Here is a 23,027-nt window from a genome sequence, read left to right on the forward strand (position 1 = left end):
AAGTTTTACAGACCATCAACTCAAGTTACTTGTTTTGTTGATTCACTCTTGAGTGAACAGTGACTTCTTTCCTTCCTCTCAGATGGTTTTTACACCACCAAACCAGAAATTAGGGAATACATACTTAATTTCTCTGGGGATATCTGACCTTGAGAATCACTCAGTTTTTATATTATCTTTGTTCTCAACTAATACAATCAACTCCTAATTATTTGATCTATCATTTTTACTAGCATAGTTCTTTTTCACCAACCAGTCTAAAATTCAGGTCTGTAAGCTGAACTGTAGTTATAATGCTAGTAGATGGTAAATAACAATTGAAGGAAACGAGGGAAATCAAAATAGGTAAGAAAATATAGGCTAAGGGGAGGCCAGGTGGTGCAGTGAGTAAGAGCACAAGCCCCAGCGTCAGGAGACCCAGGATCGGTTCCAGCCTCAGATACTTGCCACCCACACAAAATAACTGGCCGTGTAACTTTGAGCAAGTTAACTTAACCCCAATTGCTTGGAAAAAAAAAATACATATAGGCTAGGGAAAGAAGGATGAGAAGCTAAAAAGGCAGAATGCTGACTTCCTCCCCCCATCTTATCTATGCTACTTGGAGGCAAGTAGCTAAGTGCTATTTGCTTCTTTAACTTAATCCTGTCTACCCCAAGGAAATATTTAGTTAAAAAATTCTTTGCTGGCACAACGGCAGGTATTTCAAAAGGGGACATAATATATAAAAACATTTTCCTTAATTTTCTTCTGTAGTGATGGGAGGAATAAAGATACCTGAAATTAATTTTTTTAGAAAAAAGAGAAAATGTGGGGCGGCTAGGTGGCGCAGTGAATAGAGCACCAGTCCTGGAGTCAAGAGGACCTGATTTCAAAGCCAGCCTCAGACATTTAACACAAAAACTAGCCGTGTGACCTTGGGCAAGTCACTTAACCCCAACTGCCCTCCAAAAAGCAAAAAAATAAAATGAAATAAAATAAAGATGAGAAAATGTGAAGTGATTTGATAAGTATAGTTTTCAAAAAAAAAAAAAAAAGGCAAAATTGTGTATATATACACACATATATTTATATTACAAAATTACAAAAATTTGAAAAGAATTATTCTCACTAAATTTATAGGGTCCTTTATCACTCAGGTTTTCTAATTTGCTATGAGTTACTTTTTTGAGAATATATATTTTTGACACTTTGTTATAATTTACTTTTCTCAATGTTGGTGTCAAACTAAAGATGGATAACTGAAACCCACAAAAAATATCAGAACCTATTATACGCAACAGTTTTCACACCTTCCTTATGACGGATTTTAAAAATCAGAGCTTCTAAGAAACTCAAAATCGGTCTGAGTTTAATTTCTTTTGTTTCTTCTGCCATCTTTAGTTAAAGCAGTACAATAGTCAAAAAGATATTCAGGGCAAAGGAGCACTGGCTTTGGATAGTTCATAACTGAATAATCAATCCAGACTTGAATTACTGACATTTAATTGGGTATACTTAAATAAGAAAGTAAAGATTTAAAATTTTCATTCTGCCCTAACAGATTATCTTTTTTTTTAATTGACCAGTAGAGAAGTCAAGAAGCACTGTTGGGCTTCCTACGGAGAAACAGGACCATGATGACTAAGATATGGTATAGAATTCCCTAGAAAGCTGTCCAAGACACTGAGAGGTTAAATGATTTGCCCAGGATCAAGCAGCAATTAAGTGCTAAGAGTCAAGATTTTAATCCAAGTTTTCTAGACTCCAAGGCTAGCACTCTTATTCATGATACCTCTAACCAATATAAAAAGTCATTTATACAGCATTTAAAATTTACAAAACGGGCTGTGGCACAGTGAGTAAAGCTCCGGCCCCACAGTCAGGAGAACCTGAGTTCGGTTCCAGCCTCAGACACTTAACACCCACACAAAAAAACACTAGCCATGTGACCTTGGGCAAGTTACTTAACCCCAATTGCCCTCCAAAAGGCAAAAAATATATATACACGTATATATAAAATTTACAAAATAAGAGTGAACATTGGGGATATGGATGATTCTTTAAATATTTCCAAAATGTTTCTGAAGTGTGAAATCACAACCAATAGAGGCTAATGAAAAAGTACAGTCAGCTCTGCTATATAAAGTTTGTTTCAAGAATGTGTTCCAGGGGTGGAACCAAGATGGCGAAGTAGAAAGCAAGACCTTCCCCAGGCTCAGGCTTCCTCCTTCCCCAATCCATGTAAAAAGTGGACTCTAAACAAACTTTGGAGCTGCAGAACTCACAAAATGACAGACTAGCTAACCTCCCGCTGAGGAAAGCCCGGCAGGCCGGCAGGAAGTGGCCAGCACAGCGCTCTGGGAGCCTTTCCCAGCCCCACTCCCAGGCTTTAGCCCCAGGGTGGGCCTGACCAGCCTCCGGCCAGAGGGACTCCAGATCAGCAGTAGCTGTGGCCATTTCCAGATTTATCAACACATAGATTCGAAGAACAAAGTGAGAGGTCAGTGCAGTCTGGACTTTGGGACCAGTAAGTGGGAGTGCGTGGCTTTTACCCCCGGGGTGAGAAGCCGCTGAGACTCCAGCACAGCCAGCCAGTGCCACATGGCAGCTTCAGCTCCTGGCCTGCAGAGTGTAGGGGGACCAAGCACCAGTCTGAGGGGTAATCGCTCTTGCTTTAACCTGCTTGGATCTGGATTGCAGTCTAGGCTGGAGGTCCTGGGGTGTGTGTCCAGCTTGCCAGAGTGTATGGAGACCTCAGAGAGGGCACCCATCTAATATCTCCAGCAGCTGAGAAAACCCCAGTTTGAGACAAAAGCTCACCTATCTGGTGGGAGAGTCCTACTGTGGCAAAAAGCTCAAAAGTCAAGTAATTGAGTGGCAAAATGAGCAGGCAAAGGAAACAAAGCAGACAGAAGATTCCAACATTACACGAACTCCTGCACCAAAAGCTTCAAAGGAAAATACAAGCTGGTTACAGGCCATAGAGGACCTTAAGAAGCAGATAAGAGAAGTGGAGGAAAAATTGGGAAGAGAAATGAGAACAATGCAAGAAAATTATGAGAGTCAACAGACTGACTGAGGAAAATAATACCTTACAAAACAGACTGACTCAAATGGCAAAGAGGCTCAAAAAGGCAATGAGGAGAAGAATGCCTTAAGAAGTAGAATTTGCCAGATGGAAAAAGAATCTCAAAAGCTCACTGAGGAGAACCATTGCTTCAGAATTAGATTGGAGCAAATGGAAGCTAATGACTTTATGAGAAATCAAGATGCTGTTAAACAGATCCAAACAAATGAAAGAATAGAAGGCAATGTGAAATATCTCATGGGAAAAACCACTGACCTGGAAAATAGATCCAGGAGAGAGAATTTTAAAATTATTGGACTGCCTGAGAGCCATGACCAAAGTAAGAGCCTAGAAAGCATCCTCCAGGAAGTTCTCAAAGAAAACTGCCCTGGTGTTTTAGAATGAGAGGGCAAAATAGAGGTTGAAAGAATCCACCGATCACCTCCTGAAAAATATCGCAAAAAGAAAACTCCTAGGAATATTATAGCCAGGTTCCGGAGGTCCCAGATTAAGGAGAAAATATTACAAGCAGCCAGGAAGAAACAATTGGAATATTGTGGAAACAATCAGGATAACCCAGGATCTGGCAGCTTCTACACTGAGGGATCGAAGGGCCTGGAATGTGATATTCTGGAGGGCAAAGGAGCTGGGATTAAAACCAAGCGTCACCTACCCAGCAAAACTGAGTATCATGTTTCAGGGGAAAATATGGTCATTCAGTGGAATACAGGACTTTCAAGCATTCTTGCTGAAAAAACCAGAGTTGAATAGAAAATTTGACATTCAGATACAAGAAGCAAGAGAAGCATGAGAAGGTAAACAGGGAAAAGAAATCATAAGGAACTTATCAAAGTTGAACTATTTTTTTATTTTAAAGCAATCGGGGTTGAGTGGCTTGCTTGGGGTTGCATGGCCAGTTGTTGTTTCTGGGTGTGGTGCTGAGTGTCTGGGCCCAGATTTGATCTGGGTCGTCCCGGCACTGGGGCCGGTGCTCTTGCTCGCTGAGCCACCTGGCCAAAGTTAAACTATTAACATTCCTACATGGAAAAACAATAATTGTAACTCATGAAACTTTTCTCAGTAGTTGAAGGGATTAGAAATATATATATATATGTCTTTATATGAGGGTATGCGGGCATATGAATACATATGTGAATGTATGTATACATATTTACAGGTATACATAGATAGAGGGCACGGGACCAATTTAACAGGAAGGGATGATACTTAAAAGGTGAAATTAAGAGGTGAGAGGAATATAATGAGAGGAGATGGGGAGAGACAGAGTGGGGCAAACTATCTCATATAGAAGAGGCAAGGGAAAATGGTTACAATGGAGGGGAAGAATAGGAAGGCAAAAGGGAATGGGTCAACCTTATTCCTATTGAATCTGGCTTGAGGAGGGAGTGAAATACACACTAAATAGGGGATCTCAGCCTCCAGGAGAATAGGGTGGGAAGGGGATGTGAGGGGGGATAATGGAAGGGAGGGCAGGCTGGGGGGGAGGGAAGTTGGAAGCACCCACTTGTGAAAAGGGACAGGATCAAAGTAGAGAATAGAACAAGTGGGAGGTGGGATAGGAGGGAGGGAAATATAGTCAATCTTTTACAATACATCTACTATGTTATTGTTTTGCATTAGCCACACATGTACAACCTATACTGAACTGCTTGTCTCCCCAGTGGGGGTGGGTGGCAGGGGGGGAAGGGAATGAATCTGGAATTGAAAGTTTTAAAATCAAATATTCAAAGATATATATACGTGTGTGTAAAAAAAAATAAAATAAAATTGTATTCATTCAAAAAAATATATATAAAAAAAAGAAAATTATGAAATGAGAGTCAACAGACTGACTGAGGAAAATAATACCTTAAAAAAACAGACTGACTCAAATGGCAAAGAGGCTCAAAAAGGCAACGAGGAGAAGAATGCCTTAAGAAGTAGAATTTGCCAGATGGAAAAAAAGCTCAAAGAGGAGAATCACTGCTTCAGAATTAGACTGGAGCAAATGGAAGCTAATGACTTCATGAGAAATCAAGATGCTGTTAAACCGATCCAAACAAATGAAAAAATAGAAGGTAATGTGAAATATCTCATGGGAAAAACCACTGACCTGGAAAATAGATCCAGGAGAGATAATTTAAAAATTATTGGACTGCCTGAGAGCCATGACCAAAGTAAGAGCCTGGAAAGCATCCTCCAGGAAGTTCTCAAAGAAAACTGCCCTGCTATTTTAGAACCAGAGGGCAAAATAGAGGTTGAAGGAATCCACCGATCACCTCCTGAAAAAGATCGCAAAAAGAAAACTAGGAATATTATAGCCAGGTTCTGGAATTCCCAGATTAAGGAGAGAATATTACAAGCAGCCAGGAAGAAACAATTGGAATATTGTGGAAACACAATCAGGATAACCCAGGATCTGGCAGCTTCTACACTGAGGGATCGAAGGGCTTGGAATATGATATTCTGGAGGTCAAAGGAGCTGGGATTTTAAAACCAAGAGTCACCTACCCAGCAAAACTGAATATCATGTTTCAGGGGAAAATATAGTCATTCTGTGGAAGAGGACTTTCAAGCATTCTTGCTGAAAAATGGGCATATGAATACATATGTGAATGTGTGTATATGTTTACAGGTATACATAGATAGAGGGCACAGGATCAATTTAACAGGAAGGGATGATACTTAAAAGGTGAAATTAAGAGGTGAGAGAAGAATATAATGAGAGGAGATGGGGAGAGACAGATTGGGGTAAACTATCTCATACAGAAGAGGCAAGGGAAAATGGTTACAATGGAGGGGAATAGGAAGGCAAAAGGGAATGGGTCAACCTTATTCCCATTGAATTTGGTTTGAGGAGGGAGTGAAATACACACTAAATAGGGTATCTCACCCTCCAGGACAGTAGTGGGGGAAGGGGATGAGAGGGGGGATGATGGAAGAGAGGGCAGGCTGGGGTGGGAGGGAAGTTGGGAGCACCCACTTTTGAAAAGGGACAGGATCAAAGCAGAGAATAGAACAAGTGGGAGGTGGGATAGGATGGAGGGAAATATAGTCAGTCTTTTACAATATATTTACCATGTTATTGTTTTGCATTAGCCACACATGTACAACCTATACTGAACTGCTTATCATCCCAGTAAGGGTGGGTGACAAGGAAGGAAGGGAAAGAATCTGTAATTGAAAGCTTTAAAAATCAAATATTCAAATATATATGTATATGTGTGTATACACATACTATTACTAATACCATCTTACATGTAATTGGGAAATAAGATATACAGGCACTGAGGCATAGAGACCCACTGGAAAAGTCAAAAGGGGTATGAGAGAAAATATGGGAGGGAGCAGATTGGAGGAGGGGATATCCTGTGGGACTGCTATTTTGGGGCAGTGGGTAGAGGAAAAATGGGGAGAAAATTTGTAACTCAAAATCTGGTGGAAATGAGTGATGTAAATCAGAAGTTAATAAAGCATTAAAAAAGAAAAAGGAATATGTTCCAATGTACATGACAATTAGGGAATATTTTGAGCATAACTTGAATTTCAAGTTTGCATATGCCCGATTTCTTTCACAAGAGGGAGAATGAAGAAAACTGCACTACCTCACAGTAATGTATAAGCTGCTATCTTCCAATGCCCATTTCTACAAGCAAATTTCAGGTACTTGTCAAGGTAAAATGCCATAATTACTGTGGTAACTTCTGCTGCTTCAATAGCAGCTGAGGACTCTGCACCTCTGCTCCCCTTTTCCACCATGGTCTCCTACCCAGCCCCTGGCCCAGAATTACTTGTGTAAGATTCTGCCAACCCAAACTGAGGAGTACAAGCCCAAGGCCATAGATAGCTCAACATTGGTGATGCTGTCACTATTTATTGTGTCATTCATGTATTTCTTAACCATTTAAGATAATATAAAACTGTGCTAACATTTTTAAGGATTGCTTTTATTTGGACATGTCTCAGATGAAATTTTTCAGTACTACATCCCAACTTTTCTGCCCCCCCTAAGCCCTCTGATTTTTATTGTGCAATTTGTATCGCATTTTTTATGAATTTTGGGAATGCATTATGTCAAGGTATAGCAGAACTGATTGTATATGCCAAACATTTGATGGGGAGAAAGGTAAATGATGCTAGAACCTCCTACTTACCTTTACCTTAACTTGTAAGAATAGAAAAAGTCTTATTCCTTTACTAAAATTTAAGCATAATCTCACTAAATAAATGTGTACTAATTGTGAGAACTTATCAGGCATGTATTTACCCTGTCATTGCTAAAAACTGATTAGGTATTCAGCTAGTTAGGAATATTAAAAGGTAAGTTTGCTTCATATAAAGAGCTGGCCTATAGTTTAAAGGTATAATACCAATTAACATTTTAACTTTGTATAGAGTCAATAGACAACACTACTTTAGCTATTATAGGGGCGGCCAGGTGGCTCAATAAGAGAACCGGCCCCAGAGTCGGGATGACCTGGGATCGAATCCAGGCTCAGATACTTAGCACCACACCCAGACATAACTGGCCGTGTAACCTTGAGCAAGTTACTTAATCCCAATTGCTTAAAAAAAAAAAAAATAGCTATTATCTTTGAAAATTAAAAAAAAAAAACTTTACATAAAGGTGCAAGGTAAAAATAAAATTAAAAGTCTTCATTCTATATGTAGTAAGCCTGATTTTACTAGTTCTATGAAGACATCCATGCAAATCTCCACAATATCAAGCCAATGAGGAATTTCAGGGACAGCAGATCACTGATGCTTTCATCAAAATAGATAAAAGGTAGGAGAATGTTTGGAGGTAGCCTATCCTTTCCAAAGACATTTTATTGTAAAACTTTACATCTTTTAACAGGCAAAGGCATATTCCTAGTTCTTTCTGCCATACCAAGTCAAAATTCCCAGACATAGTGTTAGATTCCCAGATTCCTACCTCCTAATTACCGAGACAGAGAAGAGAAATATTTGAACATATTTTGAGGAATCCCCAAAACACATACCAGATGTTAACAGATGGTTAGAGTAGGCATTATAGAAAACAAGCAAGGGAATGGCTAGTGAAATTTCATCGCAATTAAGATTTCCTAAAGTACTCTGAATATGGCATTACATATAAGCTTTTATTCTTTTGTGAGTTAAAACTATCAGTCTTTATTGTTTAGTCATTGTACTTTATGTTCTTTCCCCCTCAAAAAGGTAGCTAAAATAAGCAAGGAATAAAATTAGTAATTATTTTGGCAAGTTGATAATGACTTTTTTCTAAAAGCCTTCACATATTTACCAGTGATTTTGTGAATACTAGCAATAAAAAATCTTTGCAATACCAAGGGGAACAGAAAGCAGAAAAATGTGTTTTTTCAGCATAAATCCCACCCTGAACCTCTTCTGAAATAGGAACCATTTTGTCAAAAGTTTCAAGGTTATGTCTGGGGAGGTGGGGGTGGGGAATCTGTTATATACAACTGATACAGATAAGGAGAAAAAAAAAAAAAGAAAAATTACCTGTATGTTTGCGAAGGTGTTCTTTAAAATGCCCAAAATGATCAAACTGTTTGTCACAGTATTGACATACATGAATTTTTTTCCCTGGTCGCTGTTTCTTGCTGGCTCCACCTTCCTCAAGGTGGTAACAGGTGAGGTGCTGTTTCCATGCGCTTTCCCGAAGATACCTTTTATTGCATATGTCACACTTGAAACTCTCAGTGGAGTGTGATTTCATGTGTTCCTTAAAATGGTAAAACAATTTAAATGAACGGTTACATTTTTCACAATGGAACAAGTTGTTCACATGTGATAGCTGAAGTTCCACAATTTCAATACCTTCTACCTGTTTGCTTGTGGGATCAGATGCACAGCCATCTTCTTCTTGAATCTGCCCCTTTCTATCACCTTGACGGTACTTGCTGGTAATATCAGCCAACAAAGCCAAAGCAGAATCATCAGAGGAGCCAGTGCTCTGTATGTATTTTATAGACTGTTCTGCAGAAGCTACATCTTCTAGAGTTTCTAGGCCATCTTCTACTTCAATTGTCCCTTCAGCAATCTCCACCTCAATTTCCACAGGCTCTGATTCTGCAGAGGGTAACGATTCAGTGATAACATTGGAAGTTTCGGCAATCTTCCTCTTTTTTGCTTCATTTTTTCCTGTTGTTGCATTTTCCTCTAGTGGTGAGGAATTTTCTTTGTTCCTAAGATGCATGAACAACAACAGTGTATGGATCATTAACTTATATGACACCCTTTGCTTCTCGCAAGATAAGTACCATGAGCCTTCCTATATGGAATATATTGAAACAAGCAATGATGTAATTCCCAGTAGCACAAAAAGCTCACAAGCATTTTGATTTTTAAGATTCCTCTATTCTACACCAAAAAAGTACAGAAATGTACACTATCACCAACTGTTGTGTGAATAGTGTTTATAAAAGTATCTTGATCCAAAGAGCTATACTATATACACTAAACAGTAAAAAATACATTGTATGCTATATACAAAGGTAGCTGATGGTGCAGTGGATAGAATACTGAACCCAGGGTCAAAATTAGACCTGAGCTGAAATCCAGTCTCAGTTGTGTGACACTGGTTAGGTCACGTAACTGCTGACTCAGTAGATGGGGATAATAATAGCACCTACCTCACAAGGCTGTTGTAAGGATCATAATATTTATAAACAGCATTTAGCATAGTACCTGGCACATAACAAACACTATATAAATGTTTATTCCCTTTCCCTATCCTTTGCCTCCAATATAATGGGCTGAAAACCTATAGGATAAAGAGTTTCCTGTTTCCCTTTAATGTCTATTACCAAAAGCAAAAAGTTCTAGAACTTTCCTCTAAATCTGAAACTAGTTTAACATTCATACTGGATATTACAGGCAGATATATAAGTGTGTGTGTACATATGTCTTTAAAGCATCTTTTGTCTACATTATTCAAATGGCCTATTAGGATGATTTCAGATTCTCTAGCTAATTATACAACTTTCACATCTGCTTCAAAGATATGCTAGGAATGACAACTATAATATCAATACCTTAAAAAACAAAAAAGAAACAGTATCAAAATAACTAGATAGCAAAATTCACTTTGCTATACTAAAGGTGAATATATATCCATTACTGTAAAAAGCTCAAAAGCATGGAAAATGCTATTATCTTCACATATAAAAAAGACTATTTAATTTTTATGATTGGTTACTTTACTCCTTTGAACCTAAATTTCATCATCTATATATAAAATAAGTGATGGACTACATACTCTCTTGTCTAAGGTAACTTCTATTTTTAAAAGTTAATGAATCTATAGGTGCATACACTACCTTTTACCAAGTAAAATGGTCCACTAAAGTCTGTAACCTGACATACTAGAAACAAAAAAGACAAAATCATTTGATATACTACAGAAAGAATGGACTTCATATTACTCTTTAAGTACATAGTTATCTTTTTTGTGAACTTGTGCCATCAAAGTAATACACTAAGGATTACTGTGCTTATAATGTGGCTATATCACATAGCGTTTTTACTGATAGCACATCTAGCTATGTATGATGATAGTGAATTAAGAATTTTGGAAATGAAAAAAGTCTAAAATAGTTTGAAGACATATCAATAATTTCAATGAAAATTGTCATTTTCCCCCAAAGCTCAGTATTTACAAATAAAATGTGCTAAAATTAACACTCAGGACTATTTTCTAGGGACAAAGAATGAGTTAAATCCTTGGGAATGAATAGCTATAAGGTTAGATTCCTGAACAGCATTCAAAGTCCCCAAATAAACAACAACAAAAAAGGTGTCACACACCCTCGTTTACTTGCAAAAATAACAGCTACAATATTAAGATCACACTGTAATTACTTTCACAATAACAGGCTCTATTAATAATGAAGCTCCAGGTGGGAAGTTTAAGAAGACATTCAAAAGCCAGGGTGATCAAGAAATCTGTACTAAACTCTCACTCTGCCACTCATTATTACCTATGTGACCTTTTCCAAGACACTACTTTTGAAAAGAAGGCTACTTTACCACTGAATATATTTTTAAATGAAAATGGCTATTTGATATCATTTTAACATGTAAACCTTGGGAGAATACCCAATTATTATTGGGTTAAAAATGAGCTTATTTTATAAGCAACCAAAAGTATACTATTAGACTGACCTGTTGCATTATGCTCTACCTGGAACCATATTTGAAAGTTAGAAAAGATTCTGTTAACAAGTATACTTCCCATTCATAGTAAGTAGTAAAATGCAGGCTAAGATGCTGCCTGTACGGAAGCAGGCTGCCCAACTCTCCTATAGCTACTCCAGCAAATGCTGAAATTCATAACAAACCAAATAATGATCAAGAAATAAAATTACTAACTTTATATAATAAGTGACATCTTCCAAACTAGAATTACACCAAAAAAAATCACTCCGAATCAGGTAAGAGGCAAAGCAGAGTGCCAGTGCATCCAGAGACAGGATACCCATAAAATGGAAAACTGTGTCCAGAGGCAGCAACAGTAGAGGACTCTCCTGAGAAGGCCCCTTAGTGGTCAGAAAGCCCAGCAAACAGTAAGTCCTGGGTTGTTCCAATGCTGGACAACCCAGGCCCAGGGGCTCTGAAGTCCCTAACACTCATGTCCTGAGACATCAAAGAGTCTTGAAGATACAGCACTCTGAACCTCAAAAATACAGGGGTACCACAACCTGGGGGAGGAGGAGGGGAACATCAGCATAAGAAGCAGATACTTAGTATAAGAACAAGTAGGCTGACCACACTACCCAAAGTGCACGGGGGAGGCAGAACCTGGCCCTGGCACAAAACCAAAATTCAGATGGGGAGAAGAGCAAATCAAAGAAAATATCAATCAATATAAAAACTTTTTTTCAAATACAACTCTATAATAATTGTAAACAGAGACTCAAGGGAAAAAAAGTATTTTCTATAAGTACTCCCTAGAATTAGTACTACTTGTACTTTTCTGTAAGAAATGAAGAATTTTTAAAGATGAAATAAAAGTTCTGGAGGAAAGAATTGGAAGGAAATTAGGTAGCTTCAAAGGGAAAGTAGCAGCAAACTTTACTCAAGAATTAGACTTGGAAGGCTAAGTAAATAGTAAATAGTGAATAGAGCACTGCCCTGAAGTCAGAAGGACCTGAGTTCAAATCCAGCCGCAGACACTTAATACTAGCCGTGTGACCTTGGGCAAGTCACTTAACCCTAAGTGCCCTGCCTTCCCCCCTCCAAAAAGCAGCAAAAAAATAAAAATAAAAAAATAAGAATCAGACTCACTGAAAATGAGAATGATTAAAGAGAAACCAATGACTCTTGATAGCAAAAGACAGTAAAGATCATTAGGAAAAAAAAGTAAAGAAAATTTAAGATAACTGAAATAAAAAACAATTGACCTGGAAAATAGCTTGCCAATGACTAGATTCTATGAAAAACATAATAAAAGGCTTGGATATTGTATTTGAAGAAATTCTAAATGAAAACTACCCGAATCTGCTAGGCTATGACAACAAAAATATAGAAAGACTCCACTAACACCTCCCAACAAGGTCCAAGACTGTCATCATCAATATTCAGAGCTCCCATGTCAAAGAAAAAATACAAACATCCCAAAATAAACTTTTCAAGTACCAAGAAACCAAGGTCAGAATCATACTAAACCTTCCTGCTTCTACACAAAATGAGAAGAAATATTGGAATACATAATTCCAAAAGGCAAAGGATAAAGGCATGCAACAAATTACCCAGCAAAGAGGAATATAATCCTACCAAGGTGGGGTAGAATATAGAAGGAAATGCACCTTTAATGGAATAGAGGACTTTCAAGTATTTCTAATAAAAAAAAAAGACCACAACTGAATAGGGACTTTGAATTCAAACACAAAATTCCAGAGAAATCTAGAAAATTAGGTTTATTTAAGAAACAGGAAACAGTTCTATGATGATGGTGACATTCTAATGCTAATATTCTAATAGAAGAAACAAAATCCCTTCATTATACCCCTCCTTTAATGTTTTCAAAGGCTATTATAAGAGTTAAATAAGAAAAACACAGGAGGGGGGGAAGATTCTGTTCTGAGGGTTTGAAGAAGGGAAAGAGAAGGCAGAATATACTAGTGTTGAAAGAAGGAAGGGGGTGTAATTAACCAAATACAAACAAGAAGGAAGTGGGAGGAGTGGGTAGATGAACTTCACTGAAATGGACAATTGAGAATATACACATACAGTGGAGAAACACATCAAACTCAACAGCTAAATGAAGGGGATGAAAGGGTTAAAAGAAAAGATAATTTGGAAAGGGAATAGTCACAAGCAAAACAAACTTCCTGATTCTGAAAGGGAAGAGGAGAAGAAACAGAATTTAAGGGAGCGTTCTAGCTTACCTGTTAGATGACTGGGAAATAGTTGAACAGATTGTGGTACATAAATGTAATGAAATATTATTGCACCATAAAAACTGAAAGAAATTATTTCAAAGATAGGCAGTATGAACTGATGCAGAGTGAAGTGAGCAGAACCAGGTGAATAATTTATACAAGGACAACAGCAATGTAAAGAAAAACTTCTGAAAGACATAGAGGGGTAGCCAGGTAGCAAAGTGAATAAGAGCACCAACCCCAGACTCAGGATGACCTGGGATCGAATCCAGGCTCAGATACTTAGCACCACACCCAGAAATAACTGGCCATGTAACCTTGAGCAAGTTATTTAACCCCAATTGCTTTAAAAAAAAAAAAAAAGACATAAGGATGGGGAACCTGTGGCTTCCAAATTACATTTGGCCTCATAGGTCCTTGGGTGCAGCCTTCTGACTGGGTCCAAGTTTTACAAAACAAATCCTTTTATTAAGGGGATTTGTTCTGTGAAGTTTGGATTTAGTCAAAAGGCCACACTTGAGGACCTAGAGGACCACGTGTAGCCTTGAGGGCCTGGGTTTCCCACCCCTGAAAGAGCTCTGATCAAAGCAGTGACCAACTATGAGTCCAGAGGGCATACGAAGTATGCTGCCTACCTTCTGAAAGACACAGGGCAAAAAGGCACACATTTTTGGACATGGTAACTTTGTGGATTCATTTTGCTTAAGTGTGCTTACATGTGACAACAGGCTGTGTTCCTTTTGCTTTTGGTTAAGTAAAGGAAGAGGAGGGCTAAGGGTAGAAATAATGTAAAGAAAAACTAAAAAGAGAGCCACTTGAACATGTTTAAATGCAAGGAAGAGAATAGAAAGAAAGTAATATGTTGAATTTAGATACTTTTTTAAAGTCAGGTTAAGGCAAAAAGGGAAGCAGCTGAATGGGAAAAAAAAATCCTTTCATGAAATTTCTATGATTAGGTAGTATTCAAGATGTGTAAATAATTTAAAAACTTATGACCAAAGCCATTCTCTAATACAGAAATGGTCAAATAATATGAACAAACAAGTCTCAAAAGGATAACTGTAAACAATTAAAATCCATAAGAAACACTACTCCATATTGCTAATAAGAGACATGAAAATTAAAAACACCGTGAACTTCACCTTAACCCCATGGAAATGGGCAAAAATGACAAAAAATGGGAATAGTTAATGTAAAAGAGGTTATAGGAAGATATGCACATCTATGCATTATTGATGGAGTTGTAAATCAATAATCTAGAAAGCAATCTTTAGTTACTTTATTTGCATGATTAAAATGTCCATATCCTTTGATCCAGAGATTCTATTACTAGGTTTATATCCCAACAAGATCTGTGAAATACTTACATTAGTATTTTTTGTGATAGCAAAGAACTGGAAACAATGTAGATGCCCTCAATTGAGAAAATGGTTAAATTGTGATACACAAATGTAATAGAATATTACTTTGCTGTAAGAAATGACAAATACGATGACAGAGAAACACAGAAAGATTTATGTGAACTGAAGTAAGCAGAGGCAAGAAAACTATACACGATTAAAACAATGTAAATTATTTGAACGACCACAAAATAATCAAAAGTGAATGTTAAAAAATTACAAAGGGGGCGGCTAGGTGGCACAGTGAGTAAAGCAAAGCGCCGGGCCCAGAGTCAGGAGGACCAGAGTTCGGTTCCAGCCTCAGACACTTAATACCCACACAAAAAAAATAAGCCCTGTAACCTTGGGCAAGTTACTTAACCCCAACTGCCCTCCAAAAAAGGCAAAAAAAAAAAACGGGGAGAGCGCACAGGGCTAGGTAGTACAGTGAATAGAGCACTAGCCTTGGAGTCAGGAGAACCTGAGTTCAAATTCGGCCTCAGACACTTAATATAAAAACTAGCCACGTGACTTTGAGCAAGTCACTTAACCCCAATTTCCCTCCAAAAAAGCAAAAAAAAAAAAAAAAATTAAAAATAAATTACAAAGAACAAGCCTAAGTAAGATTTAAAAGAATTATGAGAAAATACCTTATCCCACCCCAGAATGCATTTTCAGATCTTTTCAGAGTATTAAGCAGTTTTGCTGCGGGGGTTTCCCTCTTCTTTTTCTTTAAAAATATTTGTTATATAGGATTGCTGTCTGTGAGAGAAAGGTATACTGGGGAAAATTTTCATCAATAAAAAGATGTTTTTAAAAAATTAATGATGTGATATGGATAGTCAGTTTCATAGATTTCCTTTTGCCATGTTTTCCCACATGTATGGAAAGGCTTTTCCCCCCCCTGGCATGTTCAGAATTAAAAAAGTAAATTACACCCTTCCCTCCACCCCCCAAAAAAAGAAAAGAAAAAGAAAATTAATTGTACGGGGGGCATTGAATGCATGTGTTTCAAAAGACAAGTTAATATTCTAATTTTAATTTACTCATTTGCTGTAGTATTATTTGAGATAGATTCTACTATATAATCTTTCTTCTGATGAATTCTGATAAATTCCCAAAGGCATTTAATATCATTTACAGCAGAGGTGTCAAACTGGCAGCCTTGAGCAGCCCAAACCAGATTAAAATATAACTGGGAAATGTTTAACAAATTTTAAAAATACATAGATAATGGTAATTTGTAGTTTTCTAAGTTAATATACTACCACAGGGATCTATTTCTATTTGAGTTTGGCACTAGTGATTTAGTGTTCTAAAGAGCCTTGTAAGTAATATATGGTATGTGTTTATGTATGTATATATAAACTTTCCCTTCATCCTCTACTTCCAGCTTACCTACAGTCATTGCACCAAGATATATTCTCTCCTTTGCCTAAAGGGATCTCAGAAGACCTCCCAAAACTAATCTCAGCAACTCTCCTCAAAGGTCACCCTCTAACACCATTTTAGGCAACTATGGGCGAGGCAGCCACTTAATTTTATGACTGGTAAGGGGTCTTAGAGACAGAGTAATTGCTTCACTTCCAGGTTTCATGACTAATCAAATAATGCTATGGTTTACAGATCTATTTAACTATACCAAATAAATGTGTGAGAGGGAAGTGCCTCAAACAATTTCATTGGTGGTTTAAAGTGTTACTATTCTTAAGATCCAGGTTTTTGTCTTCTAATTTTGCTTTTTGCACATTTAGAAACAAACATACTCCTGAAAGAAAAATGGAGAAAAACAGAACAAACGATTTTCCCTGAATCCTGGAAGACAGACCTGACGTTCTTGAATGAGTGTATGTACGCGCGCACGTGTGTGCGCGCACACACACACACACACACACACTCTCTCTTTTTCTCTCTCTCTCTCACACTTTATTATAATGAACCTTTTAAATAGGGAATACATATTTAGTAATGTTAAAGAACTCCATGAAGAACAGAAAAATTCATTCAGTTCTTCTAAAAATTCTATTCAGACTTTATACACATATGTAAGATAGACCTCAACTCACCCTCCTGAAATAGATTTAGGCAGGAACCAAAAATTGGAGGAGAATGGAAAATGGGTGGGAAAGAACATTAGATTTGGAGCCAGTGGGCCTACATTCAGATTCTGAATATGACATGTAATAACCTTGATGAGTGTGAACAAGTCACCTCCCCTATCTGGATCTATCTCAGTGCCCACATCTGTAGGAGGGAAATGGAATAAAGACTCTTCCATTTCTAAAATGTATAATTCCAAATATATCTTGCAGACCAATATTTTTTCTCTTAATTTTTTTTTCTTTCCAGCACAAAACATATCATGTTTGAATATTTAACACTGTTGGGGCAGCCAGGTGGCGCAGTGAGTAAGAGAGCCGGCCCTGGAGTCAGGAGATCTGGGATCGGTTCCGGCCTCGGATACTTAGCACCCACACAAAATAACTGATCATGTAACCTTGAGCAAGTTACTTAACCACAACTGCTTTAAAAAATATACACATATTTAACACTGTACATATTTTAAAAACATCACACAGTAATGTACCTTGTTAGAGAAATATAATTACCTAACTTCGAGTGCTTTGATGGCTTCTAACATCTGAAGAAATTCTGCTGCTTTCCATACATCATTTGCTTCTTCTTCACCTTGTATCATTAGTTTTGCGGTATATGTGAACTCAATTAAATGACGGAAAGCCATGTTACTTACACCTGTAAGGAAACTTGAATTAACAAGTGCTTTATATTTAATCTGAAAAGCTGTTATATTTAACAAAAACAAAGACATAGAGCTAGAAATGTGTAATTTATTACTTTTAACTGACTTTTGAAGATGCCTACATAAGTTCACAATGCCAAAATTGCTTTTTAAAGAAGTTTCTCTCTTATGGGAAGAGTGGATAGCTTACAACCAAAAACTAATATATGATAGAGATGACATTGGATAGCACATGGAAGTTGAACTAGATGGTCTTAAGTCCCTTTCAACTCTCACATTTTTATTCTAAAGTTTCAATTTAGACCACAAAAGCCTTATTAACAACTATTTCTGTAGTACATGAATACTGCATAAGATACAAATCAAAGGAGGGAAGGCGTGTGATAAATAATGGATGGGGAAGAAATAGTTAAAATAGTGCCAACTTTAAGGTTAACAACGGAATTTCAATTCAAAGACTCACTTAGAATAGACAGAATGTTTTCTTCAGAACTTCGTTATCTTAACTCTTTTTATACCCTGGATGTGGCCTGAGAAAATACCCTCAAGGGAGCTGCCATCCAATCATGCCAGTAAAGCATTGGTTCCCAAACCTTTGATGTGAGGTCATCAAAAAAATTTCTGGGACTCTCACATGATAGTTTTTCTATTAGTATTAAGAAAATACATAACAAAAATCTATTATGAATTCAGTAATGCTTTGAATTTGCATTTTATCACAACAGCGTCTACATACATTTGAAACAGTAACTTTTTTTCGCCTACAGAAGTATATTTGCTTATCATACAAGTAACGCTGCATATTCTGTTGGAGCTAAAGATGAAAATAGTGACACTTGGTGTGCAAAAGAACCTGAAGACTTTTGCAATAACTTTTCTATAGTTCTCCCTCCATCCCAACCATCACCTGACCTAGGGTCTGAAGCCCACAAGTTAGGGATCATTGAACTAATGGGCTGAAGATTATATAAATACTATTAAATCCTCCAAGATGAGCAAACTAGGAAACAAGGTATGGTGGTATATCATGCCTATAATCTAAACTCAGGGAGACTTGAGGCTGGTGGATAGCTTGAGCACAAGTATTTATTCAAATTTGCAAATGGCTAAGCTGATTGGGCATCTGGAATCAATATAGTGAGCCCTCAGGAGTGGGGATAGGGAAGGGGTGGGGTACTAGACTGCCTAAGGAGAAGGAAACTGGTCCAGGTCAGAAAGGGAGCAAGTCAAAGCCCCATACCAATCAGTAGTGGAAATGGGCCCATGAGTGACTGCTACCCTTTTAGCCTGTGCGACTTAGGGAAAGTCAATTTCAAAAGTAATAAAAATAAACTGAGAAAAAGTCTAAGATATTAAAAAGGTCAGCAGTTAGAATAAGCAAAGAACCTGATACTCTTGAATCCTGGTCTCATTTGTTCCATTAATTTGACCAAAGCTTGCAAATCAGAGCTACATAGCCTTTGCCTCACCTTCTCCCGTAACTAAAAAATTGGAATTATGAGATTGTACTACCCTTCTTTCACTTCATGTGAACATCTACAATTGCCTTTTAGGCCACTAAGTGTCCACAATAAATTTCCTCCATTGTTAATTCATGGAGATCATGAGACTTGAAGTAGATTTCACTTTTTTCAACTTTCAAAGAGTGATCCTCTGAACCCTGGAGGGTCCCTGAGCTACTTTCAGTGGGTCTCCAAGATGAAAATGATTTTCCTAATCAGAAATTATTTATATAACCCACACAAACAAAACTCTTTGTAGCCCTCAGTAACTTTTAAGAGTGTAAAGCGGTCCTGAGACCAAAAAGTTTGAGATGGTTGCTCTAAGTTTATGCTTGTCTAATCATGGATAGTCAAAAGTACTACCTGGATAATCTGTAATTTAGTCACGTAAAAGGTGTCCTTTTTAATCTTTAAGCTTTCTTTCCTTTGCCTCCAAAATTTGAGACAATCCACCCTTAAAGACAGAGGAACATTTAGAGTAAAAGAAAATTCCAAATCAAAACAGATAACCTTCTGTTTTTAATCTTAAGTATGTTTGAACATATCTTTAACACTCCCCAAAGCAATTTCTAGGGGTTGTATTTACTATTTTCTTCTTTCTCAAATTCCGTGCAGCATTTACACTGTTGTCTAGCCTCTCATTTTAAATACTCTCTTCTCCCTAGATTTCGGACCTCTCCTACCTGGTCTGACCACTTTCTTTTCCTGATTATAATTCCACCATTTAAGTATGGATATGCACCAAAGCTCTGGCCTGCACTCTCTTCCCTATGCTCTTTCAATGACCTCATCAAGCTCCCACAGGTTTGGATTATCCTCTCTACCCAAATGACTCCCAGACCACGTGGACAACTCTAGTTTCTCTCAAGTGCCAGTCCTACCATCACTGACTGCTTATTGGACAATTCAAAATGCATGTCTCATGAGATAACTATGTTCAAAACTAAACTTTTCTTTCCCCCAAACCCACTCTTCTTCAGAACTACCTTATGTCTGTTGAGAATCACCCTCAACTCCTCACTCTTCCTCATCCCACACATAAGTATACCAGTCTTGCTGGTTCTCCCTCTGCTACTCTTGCATCCTGCCCCTTCTCTCCATTCATGTGGCCACCAATGTAGTTCCGGCTCTCATCACTTCTTATCTGGATGACCTCAATATCCTCTTAATTGGTCTCCTTGCTTCAAATCTTCTCCTTCTCCAAACCATACTTTACAAAACTGCCCAAATGATTTCCTTAAAGCATTCCTAAAAACATCACTTCCTGTTCAACAAACTTTATTGGCTTCTTATTGTCTCTAGGATTGGAGAAAACTCCTATCAAAACCTGCCTCCAACCTACATTTCCAGGAATATCATACTGACTGTCCTTCACAGTCCAAAGTGACCTTGCTGTTCTTTACTTGTGACAGTTCATCTCCTGTTTTTTGTGCCTTTGTACACATGCCTTGAATGCACTCCCTCCTTAGACCTAGGCCTTTAGAATCTCGATTTCATTCCTCTAGGCCTTTAGAATCTTGATTTCATTCCTCACGGAGCTCAAGTGCTGCTTCCTATATAAAGCCTTTACAGATCCCCCCAAAATATCTTCTGTTAACTTTGTAAATACTTGTGATTATACAAATATGTGTGTATATGTATGCATGTAACCTCCTTTCTTCAAATGTTAGCTCTCCCAGGATAGTGACAGTGACTGTTTATTTTTTGTCTTTGTATCCCTGGCCCCAAGCACATCATAAGTGATAACAGATGACTGGCCCATCATAAATGCTTGTCCACTGATAGGTACAGAAGCAAAGACACACAGGTAGAACTTTTCTTTTAAGTCAGAATCTGTATGTTGATCCCTTCTTTTCACATTGAACTTTCTGTAATCAATTCATCCTTTCTCACTACATTCCTACAGTAGACTTTTATGCCACTAAGATTGTGTCTTATGTCTGGGCGGTTAGATGGCGCAGTGAATAGAGCACTGGCCCTGGAGTCAGGAGAACCTGAGTTCAAATCCGGCCTCAGACACTTAGCACAAAAGACTAGTCATGTGACCTTGGGCAAGTCACTTAATCCCAACTGCCCTCCAAAAAGCAAAAAAAAAAAAAAAAAAAGAAATGATGAACTCGATTTGGGGTGGCTAGGTGATGCAATTAATGTAACACCAGCCCTGGAGTCAGGAGGACTTGAGTTCAAATCCGACCTCAGACACTTAACACACACACACAAAAAAACCTAGCCATGTTACCTTGGGCAAGTTACTTAACCCCAATTGCCCCCCTCCAAAAAGCCAAAAAAAAAAAAAAAAAGATTGTGTATATTTTCTCTGAAGTGTTAACTTCTACCTTTGCTAGTAAAAAAGGGCATGCTACTCAACACCTGAGGTAACTAGCAGCATCACCACAATTGTGAGAAGGAAATTATGCCATCCAAGGATACTTGACAAAACTATCATTACATAATCATATTGCTTACTAGCAAAAGATATCCCATTTGACTAACATTTTAATACACATTTTCACACCTCACCACAACACAAATAAAGTTTCAACAAAGGTTAGAACACAATCTAACAGTTGTACCTTAAGTATCTCCTATTATACATAATGCAACAATTTTTACTCACTGGTCATTTTTACCAAGCACTCCCTAAAGTAAAACTCTCAGATAACTACTGGTGTCAAAAAAAGTTTGCAATCTCTGCATCACTTTGTAGTTCATTTAATGCAAATACTGACATGAAAACAAGAATTTTACCTTCTATTTCCACCAAAGGTTCCTGAGTAAAGTCTTGAAAGAATTTGTAGAAGAACTGACTGCAAGCAGCCAAAACAGCCTTGTGGGCTTTAAAATGGTGACCTAAAAGTGACAAAAACATAAAATACAATCCAGTTTGAAAAATAATTGAGGGGGAAAAAAGGACCTTGTACTTGTTATCTATGAATTTTTACCTGGCAAACATTTGTACCTGGGATGGAGAACAAGCCAAGTCTTTATTTCAAGACTTTAAGAGATTTATAAAGGTCAGTCTTTCTGAGCTGCATAAATATTTATCATTTAAAAAGAAAATACTTCTGAAAGGAAGCATGACAGCTGCTCAGTAGCCTCCAACATTTCTGAGTAAGCAGCAAAGGCCATGGATATCATATTCAGTTGAAAGTGCCGAACAGAAAGAAAAGCTAAACCTTAAAAGTGTATAGTTTCACTTTGAGAGGGAGGTAGAAGTACAAGTTTTGGAAAGAAGCATTACTTGGCTGGGTAATGCCATGTCTGCACCAGGAAGCTTAACATCCACACTTCTTAGGGACTCACACTTAGACTTTGGCAGCCAGGATGTTTTGACAAAGATTGGTCCATCCAAATGTAACAGACAATCAAATTTCACTTGCCATAAGGAGTCTGCTTTTTTAATCTGTTTACTTTTCACTCACACACAATACACAAGCTGACCCTAATGGACCAAAAAGGGAACAGTGAGGGCCCTATGGGTCCCCCAAGTGAGGAAGATTTGAATGCTGCCAAAATTTTGAGTTTTTTTGAGAAGATCAACTAGGCTAGATGTAATATTTCCCGAAAAGGGACTGAAGGAATTCCTTCAAGGGACTGCTTCTCTTAGAGCAGCTTAAAAACTGAGGTACATGCAAAAAAGAAAAGCACCTGAGCAATCCTCATGTTGACAATCTTCAAATGCACCCTTCTGACAAACTCCCAGAGGCCTTCGGAAAGTAAAGCGTTATAAGTACTAGGTTTCTTAGAAATTGTGACAAGAAAACTGTTCAGAGCATCAGGCTGTCGGGCAGAGTAAGTGACCTAGAGCTCCAACTCACATCAATTAAAGTGGGGGGGGGGGTGGGGGGGGGGGGGGAGAACTGTGGTTGGCGGGAGTGTTTGCGGGTTAGGGTACGCGGTGAGGTCACTTATCAGTGTATGATGATATAGTGGTTGATCTGTGGAACTAG

General features: G+C 37.8%; 1 protein-coding gene across 6 annotated transcripts in view; it reads right to left on the reverse strand.

Moving 5' to 3' along the window:
• The window catches only part of ZNF131 (zinc finger protein 131), a 40,607-nt gene that overhangs the window by 15,481 nt on the left and 2,099 nt on the right, over positions 1–23,027 (reverse strand). For 4 of the 6 annotated variants that reach the window (XM_069095332.1, XM_069095334.1, XM_069095330.1 and 1 more), the window contains exons 3-5: positions 21,826–21,927; positions 17,424–17,568; positions 8,553–9,238 (exon numbers count right to left, since the gene is read on the reverse strand). In XM_069095332.1, coding sequence (XP_068951433.1) covers positions 8,553–9,238; positions 17,424–17,568; positions 21,826–21,927 — 933 coding nt within the window. Of the gene's footprint in view, positions 1–8,552; positions 9,239–17,423; positions 17,569–21,825; positions 21,928–23,027 lie in introns of those variants that run through there. The other 2 variants (XM_069095335.1, XM_069095336.1) reach the window with 2 other exon arrangements.

This window comes from Petaurus breviceps, unplaced genomic scaffold (assembly GCF_028583685.1).
Source record: "Petaurus breviceps papuanus isolate PSGF00001 unplaced genomic scaffold, PetGlider_PUasm1.0 226, whole genome shotgun sequence".
NCBI classification, from domain to species: domain Eukaryota; kingdom Metazoa; phylum Chordata; class Mammalia; order Diprotodontia; family Petauridae; genus Petaurus; species Petaurus breviceps.